Here is a 24960-nt window from a genome sequence, read left to right on the forward strand (position 1 = left end):
TCCCACTACAAACCTGCAAAGCACGCTCTGTAGACTCCTTTCCGGAACAGTCTCTGGCTGTCTCTATTAAAAATACTTGTGGGACCCAGATCCTTCAACTAGCCAGGAGATCATGCTGCAACACAGCCAAGTTAAGCACCAAGGAAGGCAGGGGAGCGCAGGTCAGTCTGGGACACACAGGGCTCAGAGCAGACGTGAGGCTGGAGCGGCGAGTAACTCACCGCTAGCACCAGGATAAAGCTCTGGCAGCGAGGGCTAATATTGCTGCCACTGGGCATGAGCAAGTCTGAAGGACAGGCCGTGAGTCTCTGCACAGCACTGGTGAGGCAGATAGTGAACTACTTCATATACTGATATACGATTAACTGGTACTGTTTAGTGGCTCTTTTCTGACTTGGGGACTTGAAGGAACATCTTAGAGCAAAAAGTGTCTAATGAAGGCACTTAACGGCCTTCTTGGTAGTAAAAGGCTTTTTAATTCAGATCAGAAAAACCTAGCCATCAATCACAAGCAGCTGAAGTCAAACACATTTAAAGCAGAAACACAGCACACATCTAACGGTGAAGGGATCAACCACCAAAATCTTATCTCTTTCTCCACGACATTTCAAGCTGATCCTTCCAGCAGGATTACTACCAGATTTCCTTTCAGGAGCTGAAATTCTTAGCAATCTTAGCAGTTTGCAGTTGCTTATGTATTTCTCTCTATGCAAGACTGGATGCAATTTCAATCTCGATAAGGCAGTGTACAGCTTCTGCACATCACAACACACCGGGATGGGCTAAAAAAGGGCTACAGATACCTGATGTTTCCCTGTTTGCCAGTCTCCCTTCTTCCCTTCCCCTCATAACACGTGCAGTCTGGTACATAAACCACAGCTTCAAAGCAAGACCGTTTCTGCGACTGCTCAAGTCCCAGGATACTCGTAGGGGACAGGCAAGATGAGCCAGAAGGTCTCAGTCCCTGGGGTTGCTCCAAAGATACCATGGGCACAAGAAGTAAGCTCGTGCAGGGAGGGAGAAGACGATCCCCTAGTATCTTAACACACACGCATGTGGAAAACTAACAGTTTTCAGCCCCCAGGCAGGACGTGGGGAGCTTCCTTCCACACCACAAAACACAGAACCTAAGGAGACCAGGCAGTGTTAATGAACAGATGTGCTTCACGCTACTTAACGCGTACAGCACTTAAGCTCACTTACGCAAACCTAATTTACCTGCACCTACACAGACACGGAAGCTTCAGTACCGTGGTATGTCTAGGGGCTCTGCCAGTTTTGTATTCAAGCACCAAATGCCAGCAAGGCAGGAAGGTATAGGGAAGACTGGATCTATACACAGTGCCTGCCTCCCAGAGGAGCACAGAGAGACCTGCACCATTGTCCTGCCAGTCCCACGTTGCCATATTTGTTCCCTCAACACCCATCTGGCTGTGCAGCAACTCACCCAACATTAAGGGTTGCCAGAAGCTCACTGGCTTTGCTTGTGGTATCTCAGCTAAAAGGGTGAGAGCTCTCAGGCTCCCAGTGAACTAACGTTGAAGCTTCCCACTGGGTCAGTCGGGCACCTGTGGGACACCACCAAATGTCTTTAATCAAGCAGTAGACAGGAAACAGGTACTTACGATCTGCTTCTGTTTTAATGGCTTCACGGAAAAACTGCCATCAACGTGCTAGCAGGGAAAAAAGGAAATGTATTAAATAGCCGAAGTGTACAAATTAAGAGTAAAACAAACTCATGATCAGAGTTGGTGTCTGCTACCTAAGGGGAGGGTGGCATACGTATAACTGGGACAGCCTGAATGGCAATCCTTCCCAGCAGAGTTAGGGCAACAGGGTATCGGAGTGCTCCTTGTCTGCTCCAGTGCAGAGCTAGACAGACTTGGCTTAAGTTAAACCTGGCTGAAGAGGGTCGGAGCATACACAAAAATCCACTGGCACACCGGATCCTTTCAGGTTGCAAGCAGTCCAACTGGTGCAAAGACTTTTTCAGCAAGTCCAGCAAGACTTGGCAGGGGATATTTGTTAACACCCCAAATAACATCCAGTTAAAGAGCCACTCTTGAGGCCAGAGCCCCGAGAGAGCAGGGGGCTGGCATGAGGCTGAGAACAAGGCTTGTCCACTGGATAGAGTCAGAAACAAGTCACGCGTGCTCCGCATTGCCATCTTCAGAGCTGCAGTGACCACCTGGAGCCTTTAATTTGCTCAGTGGTGGCAGGCATAGCTGGAACAATTCTGTATATACCTGGCGTCAGAACTAGTGACAGGAACAGCGTGTTATTTCTATTTTCTCCATCATTCGCAAGGGCCAACTAAACTGAACCAAACCAACTCCTCTGCCAGAGTCTAGAGAGCAGGAAAGGAGATTTAGGGGAAACTCCGGCAGGCCCTGCTGCTGTGAACAGCTGCAGACACACATCTGTTTGCTGAGGGAGTTTCAGAAGGAAGGGACAACAACATTGCACCAAAAGACAAAACAGTCCTGTTTTCCAGGCAAACACAAAGTGCCAAGTTTCTGCCTTTGGAAGAGCTGCAAGGCCAGACTACGCATAGCATCAAGGTTACTATTCTGATCTTAAAGATACATATAAATAGCAAGTTACCAAGGCCTGCTGGTCTGTCTGTCCTCTGAGCATGCTCTGGTGCTCAGCAGCAGTGCTTATTAGCAAGGACCTCCTCTGGATTTATAGACCTACACTTCAAAAGCTGCAATTATTCTAAGGATGGGGAATATATTTTAATCAAACAGGGAGGAGAAAGAACTCAACAAGCACTTTGCCCTGTGACTTTTTATTAAAAGAAGGATTTTGATCTTGTTTTAAGCATTCAGTGGAAGATGAGAAGTAAGAAGTGGCCCCACCAGACAGCGTCTCCCTCTCCCAGCACACACAGACTAGAAAAAGAAGGGAAGCGCTTTCAATCCTTGAGCTCAGACCTGGACCCAGGACATAATCCAGCACTGATGGAATGGCCTGACCAGCTTTAGTTGGTTCCCAGTTTTGCTGCATACCTCGTTCAGCTCCCTGAACATTAAGGGCGATTTTGCCATCACCTGTTTGCATCCAGAGAGCTCAGAGGTTCTGCACAGTACGTGGAATTTACCTATAACTCTTGAAATCCTCCTTCCAGAGCTGGAGCAGCTCAAGCCACTTTCCAATCTCATGAGACAAAAATTTCCAAAGCTTCACTTCTGCCCTCATGCTAATACATTCCCATTACATGTGTCTTTTCCTACTTTCTGTAAGGTGCTATTATGAAGTGCTGGCCACAGGATGCTAGAACGGGAAGCTGGGACAAATCCAGGTCCAAGCAAGAGCTCTACTCCCTAACCACAAAGGCTGGGCTTACTGCAACAGCACTATGTTTGGATAGTTGGAAAACAGCAGCTAGACACACTCCTTTGTAAGTAAAAATCACACTCACATCATCAAATCCAAAGCCTAATCTGAACATAGCTACAACCAAAAATCTGTGAAGGCAATAGCCAGGGGAGCACAGGTGAGTCGCGCAGATGAGGAAGGCAAACGTGTGTAGAACACTTCAAAATCAGGCTGTAACATGCAGGAAGCTGGCGGTCTCATCTATTTTTCTCTCCTCAGAAATGATTGATCATTCATTTTGCAAGGCTAGGGGGTCTCCATCTACAGCACAACTCCAAACACTACAGCCTTCCCCGCAGACCCACTGCCCACACTGTCCTCTCCCAGGTGCTGCTGAACACCGACTGAGGGATTCCAGTGTGTTTTGTTTTTCCAGATCAGCTGGAGAAGGAAACTAGAAGAATAATATCCCTGCCCTAGTGGCAGGGGTGCTGCAGCTGCCCATCTCATTGCTGACAGATCTCTAACTGCCAGGAGTAGAACTACCTACAGAGGCAGTGCTCAGAGCAGCCTTTCTAACACAGGAAAACTCATTTTCTTCACATACTAAGTCCAACAAAAAAGCAACCTAGAACACTTAGAGCATCTTCCAGCCACAGGGCTTCCTTAGGACTGGCTGTGTTTCCCATGCCCTCTGACTCAGCTTGTCACCATCCACATTATCCACCTAGGAGGAACAGAATAAGACCTGTCAACTTGCTCAGGGATACAGCAGGCACCAAGCAGATTGAGAAGCAGAAGTCAGCCCACATGCCAGCCTGGAAGTGGGGAATTTCTAACAGCACAGCATTGATGCTGCTCCCCTCTACATGCCCAGCTCTGCTGCAGCATCTCTTGCCTCATCTTAGCGTGTCACTACAAGTAGCATTTGCCCAGGGTATGTGTCTGTAGTATTACCACAACCAGACACAACATGGTGCAGTTATGGATCTTGCAACTGTTTTCAGGGTCCAATTATCATGGGAAGAGATTTTGTTAACAAGGCTTTGTGCATACAGCTTGGCTTAGCCTTACCACGTAGGCAGCGGTCAGCTACATCAAACATGCCACCGAAAAGTAGTGGAGCTCAAAGTCTTTATGCAGGACGTATCCTAATTCTTTAAAAGGGCTTGGTGCTATGTGTAAACTAAGGCCAAACAATAGTGCAACAGGGTCTGGACACAGCAGATCCAGTTCTGCAGAGATCACGAGGCCCTGGAAAACTGCTCAGCAGCAGCCATGGTCAACACCTTCCACCCTCCCCACACACAGGAAACACCAGCTACAATTAGCTGAGTGACCAGCTCAGGTACAAATGATAATTACAGGCTGCACAGCAGCTGCTGCAAGCAACTATTGGTACTACAATAGCACTTGGGAACCCCAGTCATGGGCCGGGACTCCACTGTGCTAAGTGTTATATAAATACAAACTAATGACCCATGGAAAGGTTTACATATACAAGGACAGGGACAGAGGGGAGAAAAGAACTCATTTACCTTTTCAAATGCAGCCAGAAGAACATGGGCATGACCCGTCACCTCAACCACCACTGCAAAAAGAGAAAGAGCAGTCCTGGTTAAACCTTGAAAGCAGCACAAGCATAAAACTACCATGAGCTGAATGTTAGTCTGTTCACAATTTCTAAATCACCACCTGTTCTATTTTCATCTCCTCTTGCAATTTAAAACTTTTCTTATCTTGTCGTCAGGTTGGTTCATCTCACACTCCTGCAGAGCAAGAACAAAAGCCTGTGGTGGGCCCTACACAGACATGCCTTCATTATAACGGGTGCACCAAGCTATCCCACTTTGTTTTCAGAGGTTGGAAAGGGAAAGTAAAACAAAGAGCTCAGTGGGATTCTGCTCTCCCCTCAAATTCCTAATTACCTGAATTTATCACAGAGATTAATAAATCCATCTGGTTTAACAGCAGTTGTCAGCACTTCCAGCCCTGGTACTTATCACTTATTTCACTCTAATCCAGCATGCTTATAAAACATTTATTTCTCATACCAATTTTAGACACTGAAACATCTCTGTGCAGTTCTCTGATCTTTTCCCCAAAGACAAACGTCACGTCTTCCCTCTTCCAAACTCGAAGCTTCCCTCTTAATCCAACAGCATTGAGAAGGGGCTGTCAGAGGTTTCTGTCCTGTATTCCCTCAGCAAATACGAAATACAGAATAGAGAAAGCCAAGGTACAATCCCCAGTCTCTCTGGCTCAAGACTCTAAGGTTCTGTTCAGCTCCAACTGGTTGGACGGTTTTGCTTAATTATGTTCAGACTCATCATACAGAAATGGGAGACAGAGGCCGTGGAGGAGTCACGGAGGGAAGGGAAGGCATGTAACCACCTCGCCCTGCCCGGACCCACCAGTACCCGGCCGTGCTCAGCACGTGCAGAAGAGGTGGCAGACCCTACTATCAGCTCTGTGCCAGAAAGTTAACAGCTGAAGGAAGCAACTCCTGTGTTGTCCAAAAGGGAGAGGAGCTCAACAGCTTCCTTTGGGCCCCCACAATAGCAGAGACAAGAAGAGGAACCATTCACTGGACTACGGCACAAAGATCATGTTTGGAAACAGCAGTATCTGGGAGAAGAGAGTCCATGCCTGCAGATTTGCTGGGTAACTGAGATTGGTCATGGCGATTTGGGTGCAATCAGGAACATAATGGCATGCAGAAAAGAGGGCTAAAACTGGGAATTCATCTGCTTGCTCCCCCCACTGCCCGCCAAGAGCAAGGCTGTTCTAGCTCACTCCGTAAATGAAGCTCAGGTCCCTCCCCACAGTTGGAACAGCCAAGTAAGAGATAACGGGCATCGCTTCGCTTCATATCCTCTGTGGCATTCAAGCAGCGAGTGTGGCTGGAGCGGTGCGACCCGTTCTGTGCAGCACCTTCCCTCCCCAAAGGGTTTCTGTACCTTTCCCTGAAAGCAATCCCGCTGGCAGGAATGGGAGAGGGCTAACATTGCAAGCTCGCATCCTTCAAGGCACGCAAACATCTCCTGGCAGAATTCAGTCCAAACCAACATCTCGCTGACTGCTATTTTAATTTGCCATTCAATTTTATTTAACACAGGCAGTTACAGGCCAGCTGTAATTTTCCAGGTGCTCCAAACACACAAGGCCAGCTCCTTCCAGTCCCATCAGTTAAAAAAGAACCAAAATACACAACAATTTCCTCAAATCTCACTCGTGTCACATATTTTTGTGCTGATACTCTTTCCAGGAGAGGATTTAAAAGCAATTGGCTTGCCAGGTTATTAAAATAGATGACAGTACACTATTGGCTAAGACCGGGCATGGTATGTGCATAAATGTATGCTTCCCGTGCTGCCTCCTGTTCTATTTTTGGTCCTTCTAGGCATGCCCAACATTAGAAAGTACAAATACCTTGCCAAAAGCTCCATAAACAGAGGAAGGTGTTTTATATTTATGGTCAAGAAATATACATATATGTCAATGTTACTAACGGTGCCTGAAATCACTAAAAATAGATGCACTTCAGAAGTAATTTCCTTTATGTTGCACTGTGCTTTGTTAGTCACACTTTAAATTGGTTCATCCAGTTCTATTTCACTCTGCTTGGAGGACTGTAAAATAACGCAATATGTTTCTGGGCACTTTCACATCTACAACACAAGAAACGGAGCAAGTGACTGCACTAAATGCAATCAACAATGGATTTTTTTCCTTTCTAATTATTCTTACATTTTGTACAAAATGTTACAAAATGCAGAAGTGAAACGCTGGTCCTGCTGACCACAACAGCCCCCAATTTTAGAGAAAACGTGACTTCCTTGTGCCCTTCCCATTGCTGACGCTCAGAATGAGTGCAAACACACGGAGCCCAAAAGCACACCCCCCCCAAGGAAAATACTGTGCAAAGTGAGTAACAATCTAAACATTTACTGGACTTCCCTCTCCAAAATGGCAACATGCTTTAAAAATAATCAACAATATTATTTCTCATCAAAGGTTACGCTCTTTTATTGTAACTATTCAGCACCGTTCAGAAAAAGCAACAGAATTTTAAACTGCTGAATGAAGCTGTATTTGGTTGTATTTGGTAACAGTGGCCTGAGCATTTTAAAGCCATTTCTTTTTCTCTGACCATTCCTAGGGGAAGGCCCACCCTACAGTTAGCTATAGCTTTTATGAAGACAACTTACCCCCCAAAGAGGGGGAAAAGACCAACTCCCTCCTTGCCTTACAAACTGCAAATGCAAAACCCAAAGAGAAAGGAAGTAATTTGCTCCAATTTGTACCTGGCATTGGTGGCAGAGCCAGGAGGTCTCCTAAACACTATTCCAACACTAAATACCTGGCCATTTTTCCTGTAAAAAATGGAGGCTATTTTTCAAAGCATGTTTTTATGTAAGAACCCATGATTAGCTGGGCCCTTCTAATGCAGGGAAGTTAAGGTGAACTCCTGAAATATTTTTATTCTGGAAAGGCTCCCCAAGCTTTTCCTACAAGTAAAATGTTTTCATCATTGCAGAAGGAAGCCTGCCCGGAAGGAGTCGCATAACCTCAAAGAGAGCTAGAAGAAGACCAAGGGAGCACACCACCATGCTTACCATCCCCTTCATCCACCACCGCTCGGATGACCACAGGGAACACACCACGATCCAAGTCAAAGTTCAGCTGAGGGAGAGAAATGAGATGAGGTTAGACAATTCACACTAGGCTTGCCTGAAGACGACGCTCGAGATAGCATTAACATCAGAGGAATGAAGGCCCCTTCTGACAGGCCCTCAGTCCCTGGTCTCAAAAGGACACGACAGAGCAGGAGGATTCAAAATTCAGGCACCACCTTTCAAAGGGAGTCAACCAGAGTAACTACAACATACATACATTGGCATAGCACTAAACACCAGCCGTGGCTAGCAAAGCAAAGGATCTCCCTTTGAATTTTATACAGTATTTAATTCTCACCAATTCATATATCCTAAAAGTCTCCCGAGCGATTTGTAGTAGGACAAGTTTCTCAAAATACATTTAGTGCCACAGTTTTGCTTGCATGGTAGGATATACTGGTTACAGCAAAGCAGTAGGCGTTATGCTCCCTACACCACAAAAGAAACCCTGACTCTCGTATGAAGTTCTTGAAGACTAGAGAAAAATCTGTAAAACTTCAAGCTCACACAACACTTTAAGGAAACACCAGACTGATTTCCATCTCTTGGCATGTTATGAAATTCAGGTCCTTGACCTTCTAATTGGTGAGAGTGAACATTTAAGATCTCACTTGAGTGCAAGGAAAACAGACTTAATTTCTTCCTTTGCCCTGCACTTCATTAAAGCACTTCAAAAGCTCCGTGTCATCTTACAAACACAAGAAAAACGCAACCTTACAAACACCGTCCTATGCCAGGAACGGAAGTGGCTCAGAGACTGGATTTCTGGTGTTTTTTGTTAATTACTGACTTGGGGTTTTTTGTCTCATCTCTTGCCAAGAGAGGAAAAAGATGTCATTTCACCATGGTGCTCCAGGTAGTCTTGTTTTCAGTTTTCCAGTGAAAACTGAGACCCAATTCGAAGCGCCGCAGCACCGCTCAGGTAGTGCTTCAGGGCTTCCGTCACTTTCCCGCAGCCCCAACATCATTTGCAGTGTGATTTTCTCCAGCCAGTCCCTCAAAAGATAAACTATCGAGACGGCCATCGGCATTGGCACAAATGGCAACCCAAACCACCCAGACTGGAGGGAAGGTGACCCTCACCGTGAGCCTTAACATAGTTGAAAATGGTTCCTCCTCAAATGAATTACAACCTAGAAGTTCATCCTGAAATGAATGAGTCTGATGAGGAGCGGCTGAGGGACCTGGGGTTGTTTAGCCTGGAGAAAAGGAGGCTGAGGGGAGACCTCATCGCTCTCTACAACTGCCTGAAAGGAGGTTGTGGAGATGTGGGGGTCGGTCTCTTCTCCCAGGTAACAAGTGATAGGACAAGAGGAAATGGCCTCAAGTTGCGCCAGGGGAGGTTTAGACTGGATATTAGGAAATTTTTCTTCACCGAGAGGGTTATCAAGCATTGGGACAGGCTGCCCAGGGAAGTGGTTGAGTCGCCATCCCTGGAGGTATTTAAAGGACGTTTGGATGAGGTGCTTAGGGACAGGGTGTAGTGGTGGTTTTTGGCAGTGTTAGGTTTATGGTTGGACTCGATGATCTTAAAGGTCTTTTCCAACCTATATGATTCTGTGATTCTGTGAATGATAACTGTACAGTGGGAGATGATATAGATGATATACCCTGGCAGCCATCAGCCAAGTGTGCCGTAGCCCATTAGCCACACAGCTGTGCCTCTGCCAAGAGCTGCAGGCACGTGCTTCGGACTGCAACAGCTCACCAACCTTCCACGGAAGGTGCGGGGGGAAGAGGGAATTGGAAGTCTGCTGCTCTTCTGTCCATAGCTGCACGCTCCTCGTGCAGGTTGCATGCCTTTGGGGCCACTCCGCTTCTGCAGCACTTTCTAGAAGCAGCTCTTAGCTGCATAACAAAGCTTTGCACACACACACACACACACATCCGTTCAAATGTGCATACCCGATTCCAAACAGAAAGCATGTGCTGGAAGACCTTATGATTTGACCTAGCTAGGCTTCAAGCCTGAGGGATACTGATTTTCATCCTCTGTATGATGGTTTTAGATTTTATTCCTCCTTCAAACTACCAGAATCTATTCTCTTTCCAAAACAGCAGAGTAACAGAGTGAACACAAAAATCTCATTTAACCTCTCAGTATTTGTTATAGAAGAGACTCATTGAGCCACTATTTTCCAGCTTGCATTTTTGGACCATTATGGCATGCCACAGAGGGAAAATTCATCGAGGACAATTGATTAAAATTGCTGAAAGAAGCTTATGGTTTTGCTTTGCTTCCTGCTCTGATTTATTACTGTATGACAACAGTTACTGTTTGTCCATTTGAAGGGAAAGTCACATCATAGAATTGTGGTTGCTTTACGATATAAACTTTTGCATTCTCAAACAAAAGGCCTCTTTAAGGGTCCATTTCACATTCATTTTTAGGGACCTGAAAACAACTGTCTCAACACAAGCCATACACTGGAACTTGCAAGCAAACCAGTATATTACGAAGACAAAGTAAACTTTTATAAAGCTTTCCACATAACAACCCAACATAACATTATTTTCCCTTCTGTTGGCCAGCCAAGAACTACATCATATACGAGTATTACACTGAGCAAAAATATGAAGTAAATCTGGGTTTTTTGGACAACATCGATAACAAAGCTGGAAAGCAATCTGAAGCATGCAATTGCACACAGCTGAGTGATAACACTCTGCCAGCTGTCTCAGATAAAAGTGCTGCATTTCAGTGGCCAGTTAAGAAGATTTAGCCATACGCATTTTGCTGGACTTGAGAGGACAAGGACTGATGTGTACACAGAGCCGAAACGGGAGAAGAAACTCTTCTGAATCACAGTGCTTGTTCCACATTTTCTCCACAACCAGAGCTCCCAGTAACACCAATGGGAAAAGAGGAGACAGAGGAAGCAACAGAATCAAGCAAAGGGAGCTGGAAGCTTACTTTTCCACAGCATCTCTCCCTTTAAGCTGTCAAAGGGACATGACTTTAGTACTCGAGTTAAAACCTTGCTGGCAGGAACAAAAGTGAAAATTAAGCTTCTCAATTCTTTAAGAAGAAAGGGATCTGAGCTCCTTCTTTCCAGCTCTCTCAGATGACAGAAGGGATTGCAAAGCAGCTCTTCCAGGCTTTTGTAGGCTGAACTTGTGAAATCATATCTTGGCAGAGAAGCCAAGACATCAGGAGACCAGACTCTGCAGGCTCTTGGTAACTGCCACGGCATTTGTTAAGGCACGGGACTGATTATAGTTGTAACTGTAACTTCAAGACAATAGCTATTCAATCTTTTCAAAATACATGAAAGATTACTTTTTTCCCCTGTCTTTTTTTGTTGTTGTTTCTTTTTTCTTTTCTTTCTTTTTTTTTTTAACTAGGTAGAGTCATCTTTTTTCTTTTTTTTTTTTTTTTTTTCCAAATAGGTAGAGTTATCTACCAGGGTTCACAAACACAATACCCTTATACAGGCTTGGGTCAGGAAATGAACACTGTATCAGTGTTGACCTGGGAGAGGGGTCCACAGGAACAAATACATTAGCAGTAGCTGCAGACCGACTCCTCTGCATCAGAAATCTCTTACGGCAGTTCTGCACAGAGCAGGGGAAAGACCAAGTCCTCCCTGCCCTGTGTCATGTGCAGGGGAAGCCCTTGGGCCAAAGCTCAGAGGCTCAAGAAGCAGAGAGTTACTGCCTGGGTTGGAATTTTGCAAAGATACCAAAATCAATAGGAGTCCACAGATCTTGCTATGTAGTAGAAAGCCACAGAGCTTAATTAAAACCAAGCCCTCGTCTGTTTGCAGTTATGGGTTAAACTAAAAGGAGGAAGGTATTCCCTTATTCAGCATTAATGCACCAGCGTGAATCTGCCCCAGAAGGGAGAGTGTCCCCCCGCTACACTGTACTGCTACAGTTAATAACGCAGGATGTGGCCCTTAAACAGAACAGGACTCTTCTAGAGCAGTGGTCTCCAACTATTTTGACTATTCATCCCATCAGTAAAAAAATGTGAGCATGTACTCCCAATATATGTATATTTATTATTTATAAGATATATACATGTACTACTGAAGTTCTTCCCTCACCCCAATGAATTGTCTTGCCTGCACCCCACTCTGGAGATCACTGTTCTAGAGGACCAGCCAAAAAAAAAAAACCCCCAAAACAAACAAACAAACAAACAAACAAAAACAAAAACAAAAACCACACCAAAACAGAGAGATCCAGACAGACATTTGTTCCCACAAGCTCTTTGGCTGGCAGGGAGAAGGCGGCTGAGGAGTGGTGGGTTCCTCCAAGAAGAGCCCCAGTGCCAATTTCTGCAGTGTCCCTCCTACACCAGATGTTGGGATGCCAGCTGATCAGCGGTATCAAAAATCACTTCTTTGGGTTTCTCCCCCGTTTGCCTCATCTACCTGCCAAGTTCCCATACGGTGTTCGTACCTGCTCCTCCCAGGGCCCCATTCGTCTCGTACCCACAAAACATGCCATGGCAGCTGGGAGAGGGTGTCTTCCAGCCATAACTTCACGGCACTAAAAGGAGTCCAGTGCTTCTGGGACAACAGGGTTGTGGAAAGAAGGGGACACTGAGAAGAGACTTACCTCATCATCCTTCCAGTCTGAAAAATCAATCTTGAAGGAAGGCAGGGAGAATTGCTGGCTTACCCCTCTCTTGTAATGAACCGTCTCCGACTGCAGAGAGGGATTCTTTGTGCTGTATCTGAAGAAAGGGGGGGAAAAGAAAGCTTGCTGTAACAAGTGATTGCTCTCTGCTATGCTCTCATTCATTCACGCCTGTCCGCCTTTCAGGAATCACAAGTGGCAGCTCTACGAGGCAGAGCTGGCAGGGGCTGGCAGCCATTCAGTGGGGACGGATGCAAAAAGGGAAGGGAAAGGTCAAAGCAAGAAGGTGAGCACAGGGAAGGGAAAGCAGCGCAGACAGGCAAGGTCTGATTGGATCCATACTGACCTGCCTGGAAACTCTGGATGTCAGAGGAGTACAGTGGGGTGCGGCAGCCTGGCAAAGGCTAGCTCACTAAATCCAGGGCCTAGGCAACGCTGGCTTTCAGCCCAGCACACAGTCTTATTTTCTGCAGGAAACCCAGGAAGAACAAGCAATGATCTAACAGTGGCAACACACAACCCAACACGGCGCTGAAAGCTCTCCCGTGCCCCTGCAGTGAGAAATGCTGCTTGGTTCGCCATCATCCTGGTAAGCAAGAGCCATTCCAATTCACTCCTCTGTTCCTCATGTGCTTCCCCAGAGGGGTTGCAGGGCTACCAACACCACCAGAGAGACACCAACCAGTTCTCCACGCCAGCCACCTCAAGAAGAGTCGCAGTTCTTCCACCATCTCGAGGTCTGGCACTGAAACACCAGCGCTGCCGGGCTGGGATGAACATTTCTGGAATGGGACCATAGCTACCATCCGCCATCTTCTGCACCCGGAGCCCACCCAGCACTGTCTGCCCCAAGACAGACATTTCACTGCCCGCTGACCATCACTATGGACGGTGTGATTCACAGTGGGCTTCAGCGGCAAAACAGGACCAAGTTTTCACCCCTTTCTGGAGGGTGATTTCTGGGCTGGATGTGCACAGCCTCTCGCTATGCCAATTCTGGCGCAGGAGAGGAGGCAGCGAACTGCAAAGCAGGGTGGGAACATCTGAAGCTGAGGGGTTTTTTTACCACCAAAGCCTTTGTTGTCCAGCTACCAACTGCGTGTTCAGAGCGTGTTGACAAACCAGAAAGTAAGAGATCCCTTACCCAAGGGGCTTACGCTGCAGAAACAACAACCTCCCCTGGCATGGTGACGAGACAGGTCTAGCTCCAGCTCTACAAGAAAGACTTTAACAGCCAGGCACAGTAATGGGATGTTATCTCTTCTGCACATTAACCATCACTTCCTAAGCAGAGCTGCACACGGTGAGACTGTGAGAGCACTGGCCTCCAGCCACTGCACATTGAACAGCTACAAGCTCGAAGCCTTGTTGACTGTTCAAACTTGTTTGTCACGGTTCCTGATCGACCAGACAGCCCGGGGACAGGCTCCAGGGACAGGTGTCACATCAGCACCAGGAACTCTAGGCTGCGTTTCTCCTTAATTCAGCTTGGGATATCACACAGGATCCCCTGACAACCAGCTCCTCAGATTTTGCTGATTCCATTTCTCAGAGTAACATGGGCAGTACTACCGCCAGCCCTGCAAAGGAGACAACACCAGAGGAGACCGAGGCATTTGATGTGGCCGATTCAGTACAGAGCCCTCTCGAGCAGAGCAGTTAACAGAGTGTCCACAGAGGCAAAGAAAAGAGAATCCTTGCTTGAAAACCAGGATTCTGTACTTTTGAGGACATTCAGCTATTCTGAAATACAGGCACAGCTTACAAATCACCAGGTATGTAAGCAAAGGTTGGAAAGCTCCAAGTTCCTTTGGCCTAGCTACACTTTGTGGAGGAGCGCAGCGCACCAGAAGGGGATGGCAATACAAAGGTTTTCCACATCCGAGGTAATGCCTTCTGGTTTCTGTAAGCAAGGAGCAAGAGGGCTGGGCAGCTCACTTCCAGAGGGGGTGAAGCAAAAACCGTGGGAAAAGCTCAAGGTGCAGAGTCAACCAAGAACCACAGAACTGAGCATCACAGCAGAGATGTGAAGACTGGGCTGGAGGATGGCAGAGGTGATTAGAGACAACATGCCTGAACCTTAAAACTCAGCTTTAAGCGATGCTGTAGAAACTTTACACTCAAGAGCTATAGCTCTGGCAGCTACCTGCCAGAGTGTAAAGTTACCTGCTGCCAGCGTGCAAGAGCTCACAGAGACAGGGCTGCTCTCCAGGGCTCAGGCCAGCCAGCACTGTAACACAGAGCTTTAAAGCACGATGATTAGGATGCATTTTGCAGCTGAAGGTATAAGAACCTGGATACCAGAAGATGATGAATATTTATTAATTCCTCTCAAACCCAAGGAGGAAAAACCAGGCTTCCCACTGGCATGAGCTGCTGCCTTTCTCTGGAAAGCTAGTGTAGTTCCTGCACCCTCTGAGGATCCAGAAGGCTTATCAAGTGTCACAAGATCCACATTAAACTCTGGAAGGCCAGAATTCACCACGTGCACTCTGCTCCTCCTGCCAAGGCAGGTGCATTATGTTATTTATGACAATACCTTACCCTTGAAGACCATTCTGTACTGCGCTGAAATTGCGCTGGTTTACTAGGTCTCACGCCATCCTTTGCATTTAAAGCATGGTGCGGGAGAGACCAGAATGACAGGTCTTTTATGTGTGAATTACAGAGCGAGCAATTGAGTGAAGTTTTATTTACTGAGTTGTCAAGCACAATGAATAGAGCAAGCCTGTATCTAGCTCCTTTTGTGGCGCTCTCAAAGCTTCCCAGCTCTACAGAGAGGCACAATTCCCCCTCTACAGCTGGGAAAGCAGGGAACGGAAGAGTGACTTATCTAAGGTGACTGCAAGTCAGGAACCTGCTGGAAATAAAGTGCAGAGGAGAGCGGAGGTCAGAGACTGCCTGGATGACATGCACCACAGCAGCGCTGGGAAAGGGCTGTGAACATGGTGATGTGAACATGGTGATGTGAACATGGCGCCAGGAAGGCCGGAGGACCTGCACTTACAGCACCAGAAGCCCAAACCAGTCTACAACAGGAAAACAAGTAATGCTGTTCCAAGGAGGATAGGGTAGAACAATACTCGCGTAGACTTGCTGCTCTCACTGCCCCTGAGAAAAGAAATAAACCAGGTACATGGATTTCTTGAGCTGAAGAGTATGACACAAATATCAAGGAGGCTTCCCCAAGTGAGCTTTATGCCTCGGACTGTGTGACTGCCTAGCCCCCATTGCCAAAACGCATGTCAGACTTGGATCTGAACACCCAGACAATGCTGGAGACCTCCAGACAGCAGCCAGTGCCGAGGCTGCCGAGCAGTAGCGGGCCAAGAGCCTGGTGAATCCCCTGGAAGTGCTGGTGACCCCAGATCGTCACAGAGATCGATCACCTTTCTAAGGTGACGCACAGGATCCACCGCACAAGTACGCACTCCTCGTGCTGCGCGGGAGGACAACTTGGCAAGCTGTTACAAAGCAAGTATCCTGCATATCAGTGTCCAAGTGGTCTCTACCCATCCCCAGCCCTTTTGGTTGGCATCTGCTGTATTCATAAGTCTTCTATTCCCTGCCCACGCTACTGTGGGCTTACAGAAAACAATAGCAGAGAAGCTCTGTAGAGCTGTAGAGATGTGTTACAGAAAAAGAGAGCATGTATTAAGAATAAAGGATAGCAGAGAAGCAACACGCTGCCTCTCCCTGCATAAAGGCTGAAATCTGAATGTTTGGGCTGCTATTTCTCAGGCTGCACCGGGCCTGGCCTCCATCCAGATGGGAGGTCGAACAAAACCACCTTGCAATCACTGGCAGCTCAGGATGATGGAAAAGTGGGGTCTGTCCTATTAGGTCAGGACCAAACAGAAATCCCCGGTCACGTTTTTTTTAAAGCTGTTTGTTTGCTCAAGTACCCCTGACAGCATGAGAATCACCAGCAATGCGAGGTACCACACCGCTGACTGCAGCAGCACCCCCCAGCTCTGTCCTCAGGATTCACGCAGCTCGTCTCCTCCTGTAAGCTCTCTGACACACCTTTACTCCCACAAAGCAAAGCTTATACTCCGCACTGACTCCTTCCTCCCCCATGTCAAACCCTTGCACCCCCAAAACCAGCTGTGTATCGGAGAACCAGCAGATGAGAAGCCCTGTGCCTACATCACAGTGATTTTTGAGAGAACAGGAAACAAACTAAAATTTCTCCCCAGTCTCACTCCTCCACCATGAGCTGAGAAGCACTCGCTGCCTGCACAGAGAAACTCAGCCTGTGGCTCACGCGGGCTTCTCCCTGTACGCAGTCCAGACTTGCTACGGGGCACCTGTAGACCTTAAGTAGCTCCCAAGCCACCAGCGGCACGCTAGTGTTTGGGAACCTCCGGCTAAGCAGTTAAACTTGTGTTGCTACACGCTCACTGGAGACGCAAGACGAATGTGCGGGGCCGTTTCCCCCTCTCGCTCTTCCCTGATCAGCGCGTGGGGAAGTTCTGAGCAGAGCGCCGGTCCCAGCAGTGACTTCTTCACTGCTGTGTTCCTCATGCTCAGCTCCGCCTGGCACTGGGGCTGCCTTGGACAGTCAAAAGTTCCTGGGACCCCTGACCGAGAAGCACCACGCGAGGATCCTAGCCAGCTTGCCTCAGAGTTACGCAGAGCCCTGTCCAGACCCCGTTCCTCAAAGAAAAGCAGGATGCACATAGCAGTGTTGCCCCAAGGTACCGTTTTTGACTAGTAATGGCTGAGAGACAGTCTGGGCTTTGAAGAGCCTGTGGACAAAATAAGAGTCCTCCTTCTTTAGTAACAGCTAGGCACGCTGCATGGCGATTTGCAGTGAACTGAGGACAAGGCAGAATTACTGAAGGCAGAGTTACACGAGAACTTTAGAGGGTACTCAGAAACCAGTTCTTCCAGTGCCGCAGGCTGTGACTGCCGGGCAGGCTCCATGTTCTCTTACAGGTGATGAGGAGGGAGCCAGTCATGTTCTGCTGGTGTTCGAAGGGGCCAGGAGTTCCTCCGGAGCAAGCACGCTGGCCCCCATCTCTCTCCCACCTGCACATTCCCCTTTCATTTTGGGCCAGGATCTCACAGGTCAGCCTTCGGGGAAGAGGGAAGTTGAACAAGCGTCTCAACTCAAAGTGATTTTTATTGACATAAGAAACACTACCAAAATATAAGGCGGCCGTAGCCCGGGGTCTCAGTCAGAGTTAGGCAAGATCCAGCCCAGAGAGGTTCCCACAGTGAGTTTGGAGGTTAACCGGGTGCTAAGTTGGTGCACTGCACTCCCTGCCAGTCTTCTCCTCTCCTCCTGCTTCCTCCCAGGACTGAGTTTCCACTCCAGGCCAGGAGGAAACAAACACCTTCCCACGCAGCTGAAACCCTGCCGCCCACATCCCGCTCCAGCACCTGCAGAGGTCTGCCTTCAGCTGCCGAACTCACCGGTGAGAGCACCGCGCTCACGACTCCAACCAGGCTTCAAAGCTGGCGGCTTACACAACGGCTACACAGGGAGGCACAAAGGCCAGAATCCTTATTAAAGACAAGAGGGTTTGTCTGCTCGGAGAAATCTATAGAATTTAGCTCTCCAGCCTGTGAACTTTGCACACTACAGCGTTCCCTTGGGGACTGGTGTCTGCCTGGATCAAAGCAGGCTTCGGCTATAAAGGCTTGCGCTTAGCAAAAAACAGCACTCGCCTCCGATTTCTTCACACAGAAGAAATCTCTCTACACAAAGAATTCATATTAATCACCACAGTCCACAGCCAAAAGCAGCAAGAGCTCCTTTCAAAGGACCTGAATAGACAGAGGCTATTAAATAACCAAAGGAATATCTGAGTGCCTCTGGCTCTCCTATGCAAGCTTCAGTGAAAACAGCCATGCGCTGAGCTACCCATTTCAGTTGGATTTCATTTTGTGAACCAACTATTCAAACTTCCACATGCAGACAGAATATATAATCATTGCACTGTCACATCCACCGTCAGCTTAAAAGACTGCGGTAGGATGTTTGCAATGAGTGTAGCAGGCATTGCAAAACAAACAAGGAAATGAGATGTAAAAAAAAAAAATATATATATATCCAGTGCACCCATTTGTGCATCAGTAACACAAACAGCACAGCCCTGAAAAAGGGCAAGGATTGCAGAGCTAGACTGACCTATTTTCATTGTGTTTTCTCTTTATAATGAGAAAACAGCTTGGCAACATTACTAGGATATGGAAGAGAATCTTGTGTGTCCAAAGAGGAAGATCTTTTTTGTAAGACCGGGCTGCAAAACTCAAATCTCTCATGTCATATTCATCATCGGCTCCTGATCTGCCTGGATTGCTCATGTCTTTAGAGCTGACCGTTTTAAGTGCTTCCAGCTACAGGGCTGGTTTGGCTTCTCCCCCTGAGGAAACAACCGCTGCTGTCATGTTTTAAGTACCCAGTCCTTCCTGCTAGTCAGCAGGATACCTACGGCTGGAAAAGTCCTGGGGGCCCTCCCAGGAACAGGCTAATAGTGTGCACACCAAGGCTTTTGCCAGAAAAGGAAAGGATGCATTCATAGAGCACACACAAAAAGAGAATATGAACATCTCTGCAGCCTGTTCCAAAAAACATACCTGCCTCCTAAACCAAAGACATCTAAGGGTACAAACACATGAACCAGTTATTGCAGGAGAAGGCAGGCTATGAACTGGGAGTCCTTCAACTATTCTCTAGGAGCTGCTGAGGAGTACTGCCAGCCCTGCAATGGAAATGCAATGCAGAGTACCCTCTCATCTATCTGGGGGGAAATTACATGCTTATGGGCAATCGCTACTGAGTAGTCAACATACAGCTCGCACACCTGCATGTCTGTGCCTCCTATATGCAAAGGCAGAGATTCTCATGCCATTTAGAGAGGGCCCATCCTGGTCACCCTTCGCCGTTTGGCTGGGATGGCTGAACCTCTCCTTGCTGCGTGTGCCGATCACCTCTACCGCAGGCACGGAGCTGCCTCTCCGGCTGGCCAGTCTTAAAACCCAGGCAGCATCACGGATTCTGACAGCAAATTTCTCTTTGTTTGTAGGACATTTTTGAAGCTGACGGGTACTGCTGTGCCTCAGTGACACTGAGCAAGACAAGGCTTGTCCTCACGGGTGAGCAGACAAGCTGTTATGATGCTTTCCCCAACCAGGGTATTCCCTGCTTTCTACCCAGCTGCTGGGAAACTGAAGCCAAAGGAAAGGACAAACTGAGAAATATCCCTCTCTCCAAGCCAGCCAGATCACAGACCAACTTCCCAAGAGCACACCCACCACTAAGCAAAGATGAGAGCGGATCCTCAGGGAAGATGCTGTGCTAAAGCTCACTGGGGGGACTGCCACAGGAAACAGAAGCACAGAGGAACAGTTGGCCAATTTCCAAAACCAAAGAAAATGGACACAACCAGAAAAATAAATAAAACTGAGGATATCAGGGGGTCTTGAGCTGCTCAGAGGCAGGTCACCGCTAATCCCATGCCATTAAAGAGACTGTGGACATAGGCAGGTCTGGTCTCTGTTACCCTTGGGGTAATGCACCAGCTGGTCCTCTGAGAACTAATGTGTTTTAGTCTAACGAGTCTTTAGGCTCACCACAAAGTAACCAGGCAAAAGATATTCAGAGGGTGAGAGCAGAAGTCCTCTCTAGATTTAAACTAATTCTGATTTCATCCTAGAGCCTTCTACAGATATCTGCACTAGCACCAGAAAGTGTTGGGTACCTTCCCCTGGGCATGGGGCTGCAGAGGTGAAGACACCTCTACGATCACCAACAGCCACACATTCGCCTTCTCCAGACTTTACTGGTCAACTGCGGTCCCACAGCAGTGACAATACAGCTCCCCGTGAAACTCAGAGTTCAACAGTTCAGGACAAGAGGCAGGAAGCAGTTGGGAGCTACGTGTTTCCAAGATCTTAGCTGGGAAACGGTATAGCTGAGCATATCTCACAGCATGATTACCTGGGAAAGTCTGCTGAACGCTCCTTTGAGACAGGTTAGGACAGGCAGCACATACTGATAAAGCCACCAGCTTTTAAATGGAGCCCAAACTCCTCCAGGAGGAAGCTTCCTGGCTTGCAGAGAGAAAGGCTTCCCCTTGGTCATGGAGACCTGCTAATCCTGAAGGCAGGCCCATGACACACAGAGCGGTGTGGCTCTCAGATGAGCAGAGGCTCTACAACAAGCAATGCCTCTGCTCAGGGAGAACCACCTTCCCTCCCCTCCCTCCTCTCACCTCAAACTGTATGAACATAACAACGTTCCTAGCAGGAGTTTCACATTAGCAGGAGCGCTGATACTATCAGGATCAGTGGTTGTTTCGGCAGAGAAGCAAGAATAACTTGTTTAGCGCTTCTAAGGAGCCATGCTGCAGCCTGGGGACTAGGAGAAAATTTCTGCTTTTGACAAGGGTCCAGAAAGTTTCTCCCATTTTAGGATTTAGCATCAATTTAGGAGAGTGGAAAAAAAAAAAAAAGTGTTTTGTTTTAAAGAACACCTCCTTCCCAATCAAGTGCTGGACACAGCAACAGAGAAAGTTTTGAATTTACACACAGTGCAGCTTTGGCACATGCTTGTTCCTTGAATGTAGCTGTTCGTACCAGAAGAAATTGAGAAAAAGGAAAAACTACCAGCCCAGGCAGGGGCAAGCTGCATTCCTATTAGTGCACTAAAAATGCACTCGCTCCACTTAGAGCTCTAAGAATGCAGCCCAGATTTTTTTTTCCACTAGAATCTGAAAAGAATAAATCAAAGTAATTATAGCGCTGCCCTTTCAGAATTGCTTTGCAAAGCTGAAATCAGAGCTTCAAAAGGTTTTTACTAGCAGCCAGCAAATCCAGAGAAGCAGAGATGCCTACTTCGGGCAGCTGCACTAGCCCCAGGACGTGCTTCATGAGCCACTTCCATGTGGAAAAATAGCCTGGGTTGAATTAAAGCAGCTTATAAAGTCTATATTTGTATCTCACTTCCCCCAGCCCTTGTTACCTACACATCTGCATGAAATCAGGATCATGCCTTCCAAAAGGTTCCCTGGCTTCCATTTATTGTCCAGGGACTCCAGAGCAGGGACAGACAGTTCATCACTCCTATACTATGGGGAAATTAAAGTATGATTTATTTAATAAAAGGCCAGCAATGGAAGCAAGAGCTGAATCAGAGTGCTTTGACTTTTGATGTAAAGGCTTAGCGCACTGGGGACTGCTGCCACCCTAGCAGGGTGGCTACGTATCGTCAGCTACATTTCCTTAGCGAGGTGATGGCTGCTGACTACTGATCCTGGTTTCGTGCAGAGGCAGGTAGGGTTCATGAACAAAGGCTTCTCCTCCGCCATGTGAACAGAGATCCATCTCTCAGTGAACCATGGACAGGGTGGATTAAAAAAATTCATATTTAAAAAAAAAAAATTATTGGAAGTTGACAGTTGTGTTAACTTTCAGAAACTCTACCTAGGAATTGTTCAAATTAAATTTAAAAAGCAATTAGGTAGTTCATGTTTGCTGCATAAGCTTTAAAGAACAGACAACAGCACTGGTGAGGGTCACTGGCTTAGTGCATGGCACTAAATTTCAGTAAAATGTGTTCTTAAGTGAGCCAGAAACTGTGTTTTCCTCCTCCAATCAACCGACAGAGTTCTGAGAGGAGAGCTACTAGTTACAGAAGACTGAAAACACACTCTGTCCAGAAACAGTTAGTTATATTCGGTAACTATAGTACTTCCGTTAAGCAATTATTATTTAAGGCACAACTTGACAAGACAGTCTCTTAAGAGAGTCCAACATAGAGCAGTTTAACCAACAAGAATGCTGCACTGCTGGTCCCAGGTGATCCAGTTGCACTTTCATCCCAACACAGCTTGGTTCAAGACACAGGTTAAAAAAAAGAGTATCTTTTCTTTTTAGAATAACTTTTTTTGCCATTTTGATGTCACAAAATGCAAAACTAGGAGTCTGAAAAAATACATTTTAAACTTTATGCATATTCTTCACAGACGTAAGCTCTTTGTAAAATGCAGCACAAAATTTGATGTGAAGCTTACACTGAGTTGTAAGTGCAGATGTTTCATTGTTACTGACCAGTGACAAATAAATTCTCCTGCGAGGTAAACCAACAAGTGAATATGCAAAAGCAGATCAAAATCAAGATTTAAAACAAGACTTGCTGATTTAAGCCATGGCCGAAGTCTGGCAATGTATATACATCCACCCTGGCCATAGAGGCCCTCAGTTCTCCCCATTAGCCCATAGACAGTTCCCTTCTGAGGTCAAAAAATGAGGAACGCTGCAGGGCAGCACAAGGGACACTGGCCACCTCTCCACATTGTACCTGTATTAGGAAAAGAGGACTTCAATCTCCAAGACTGCCATTCCAACACCTTCACTAGCACTAAATTCACAGGAAACCTAAGGACCTAAGAGACAGAACACGGAAACTTTATCAGGATTTCTAAGGCATCCTGCTGCATTCAGCTCTGCTCAGGAAAAACTGGATCTAAACAGAAAGCATTTTCAGAGTTTGTCGAGAGATATTTTTCAAGCACTTAAAAGAAGCTAATTTATTACTTCCCCAAAATAAAGGCAGCCACAGGCTTCAACAGAAAAAGAGAAGGGGCCTAAACAAAAATTCTGGATCGGGTTATCCTCCAGTTTGGAGGAATGCACATCTGGATGAGAGCACTGAGCTTGTCTCATTTCTAAAAATACACTGTTCATTGATCATTAGTGGGATGTTTATACTTTGCATAAAACACATCAGCAATTTTATGGTTTCTCATACATATTTTCCCTTGCTGAAACCTCTGCAGATCCCTTCAATAAAACATAAGTTTACCCCCAAATCCAGAGCACCACTGCAGAAGCCATCAGCACTACGTGCACAGAGCCGCTGATCAGCCAGAAGCCTCTACAAGAGGAAGCCAAGAGCTTCTGCAGCCTGAATCTTCCTTTACCCGTAAGAACAAAAAGAATTCTTTGTCCCATGGCCATCGGAAGCCTGCTATAACGTACCAGCAGCTCATGTGTACCCAGTTCACACCAGGGAGAGCACGTTTCAGCCACCTTAGCTCTTAATACAGAGAGGAAATTTTTCGTAGTCTTATGGGATACAGTGTTGATTGGAATGGTTTAAATGTGCCAAGTTAGATAGAAAGGTTTTGAACTCTGCAGGGATGTACTACCAGGATACGAGAAAGACTCCACAGATGACGTTTTGACCATTCTTTCTACAGCTAGCCAAAGGCTACTATGTGTACCGGGCCAGAAACACATAGACAGGGTTTCAGGCAGTAAATCCTCCTGATAGCCATCTCTCAACAGCCTGTGTTGAGGTGGTCATTTATCCCAAAAGGGGCTTTAGGTGGGCCTCAATTCCATAGACTTACTATGTAAATGCCAGACTGCATTTTACTTTGGTGGCCCAGATGCTCCCATCACAGGGAACACAAAAATCCAGTGAGTTAGGTGATCTGGAAAAAAACAGGTAGTATTTGAAGGGAAAGGTGGTTGGTTTTTTTTTTTTATTTCATGGAACACCTCGCTGACAAAGCATACAGCTGTGAGTTCCTCTCCTTTGTTGCACACAGAATGGTTTCCCCACACCCAAAAAAAACAAACCAAAAAGGGAACAAGAGAGGACATTGGCTATGTGGGGGAAGAAAGTGAAAGTAATATTCAAAGCTATCAGAACATATAAAACAAAACAGAAAAAGAAGAGATTTCCCTCTCCACCACCTGCGGCAGCACTGCCCTTGGGGGTGATTAACGAGAGATGTTTGACAGGCTCATCACCCGAGAGCTCCTGTGCCCCTGCCACGTGCCCACAAGCCCAGGACTTACACTGCCATGCCACCAACAAACTCTTCTGTAGCCTGGCAGTAGATTGTGATGGCAACACGGGCATCTGCATCAAATGTGAACTCCAGGCTATACAGGACTTTCTGTTTCCCATTCTCCTCAGTAGGACTGTCCACATCATCTTTATACCTGAAAGACAATGCCAGAGGATTAGAACATGTATTTATGAGACATCATCAAGATCACTCTGGAAATCAGGACAAGAGTACTCCAGCCTAGGTGTTCTGGGCAGGCAAGGCACCACGGGCTTCCACCTGGGGCTTCCCAGGACATTTCCATTCTTTCCTCTGAGGAAGGCCCTTCCAAGATCTGACTGAAGTTATTGAAGTGAATTATGCAACGACAGTGTTGAGGGATCTCATCCAGCCTCAGTGCCAGGACACAGAACGAGACAAGGAAGTGAACTCTTGAATGTCAAACCCTTAGGAGAAGAAACATTCTCCTTCCTTTTAAATCTTCACATTAGGCTCAGTATTTGGGCTGAAGAAATCCTGCATGGGCCCAAGATGTCTAAAGCCTAATTCTTTTAATTCTG

At 46.8% G+C, this 24960-nt stretch overlaps 1 protein-coding gene across 5 annotated transcripts in view; it reads right to left on the reverse strand.

Moving 5' to 3' along the window:
• Nucleotides 1-24960, reverse strand: part of MGRN1 (mahogunin ring finger 1) — a 62825-nt gene that overhangs the window by 15394 nt on the left and 22471 nt on the right. For all 5 annotated transcript variants that reach the window (XM_075515637.1, XM_075515635.1, XM_075515638.1 and 2 more), the window contains 5 exons: nt 24408-24554; nt 12567-12684; nt 7941-8007; nt 4860-4912; nt 1626-1673 (listed from right to left, as the gene is read on the reverse strand). In XM_075515637.1, the coding sequence (XP_075371752.1) occupies nt 1626-1673; nt 4860-4912; nt 7941-8007; nt 12567-12684; nt 24408-24554 (433 nt within the window). The remainder of the gene's footprint in view (nt 1-1625; nt 1674-4859; nt 4913-7940; nt 8008-12566; nt 12685-24407; nt 24555-24960) is intronic.

The sequence above is a fragment of the Mycteria americana genome, chromosome 12 (assembly GCF_035582795.1).
Source record: "Mycteria americana isolate JAX WOST 10 ecotype Jacksonville Zoo and Gardens chromosome 12, USCA_MyAme_1.0, whole genome shotgun sequence".
NCBI lineage: Eukaryota > Metazoa > Chordata > Aves > Ciconiiformes > Ciconiidae > Mycteria > Mycteria americana.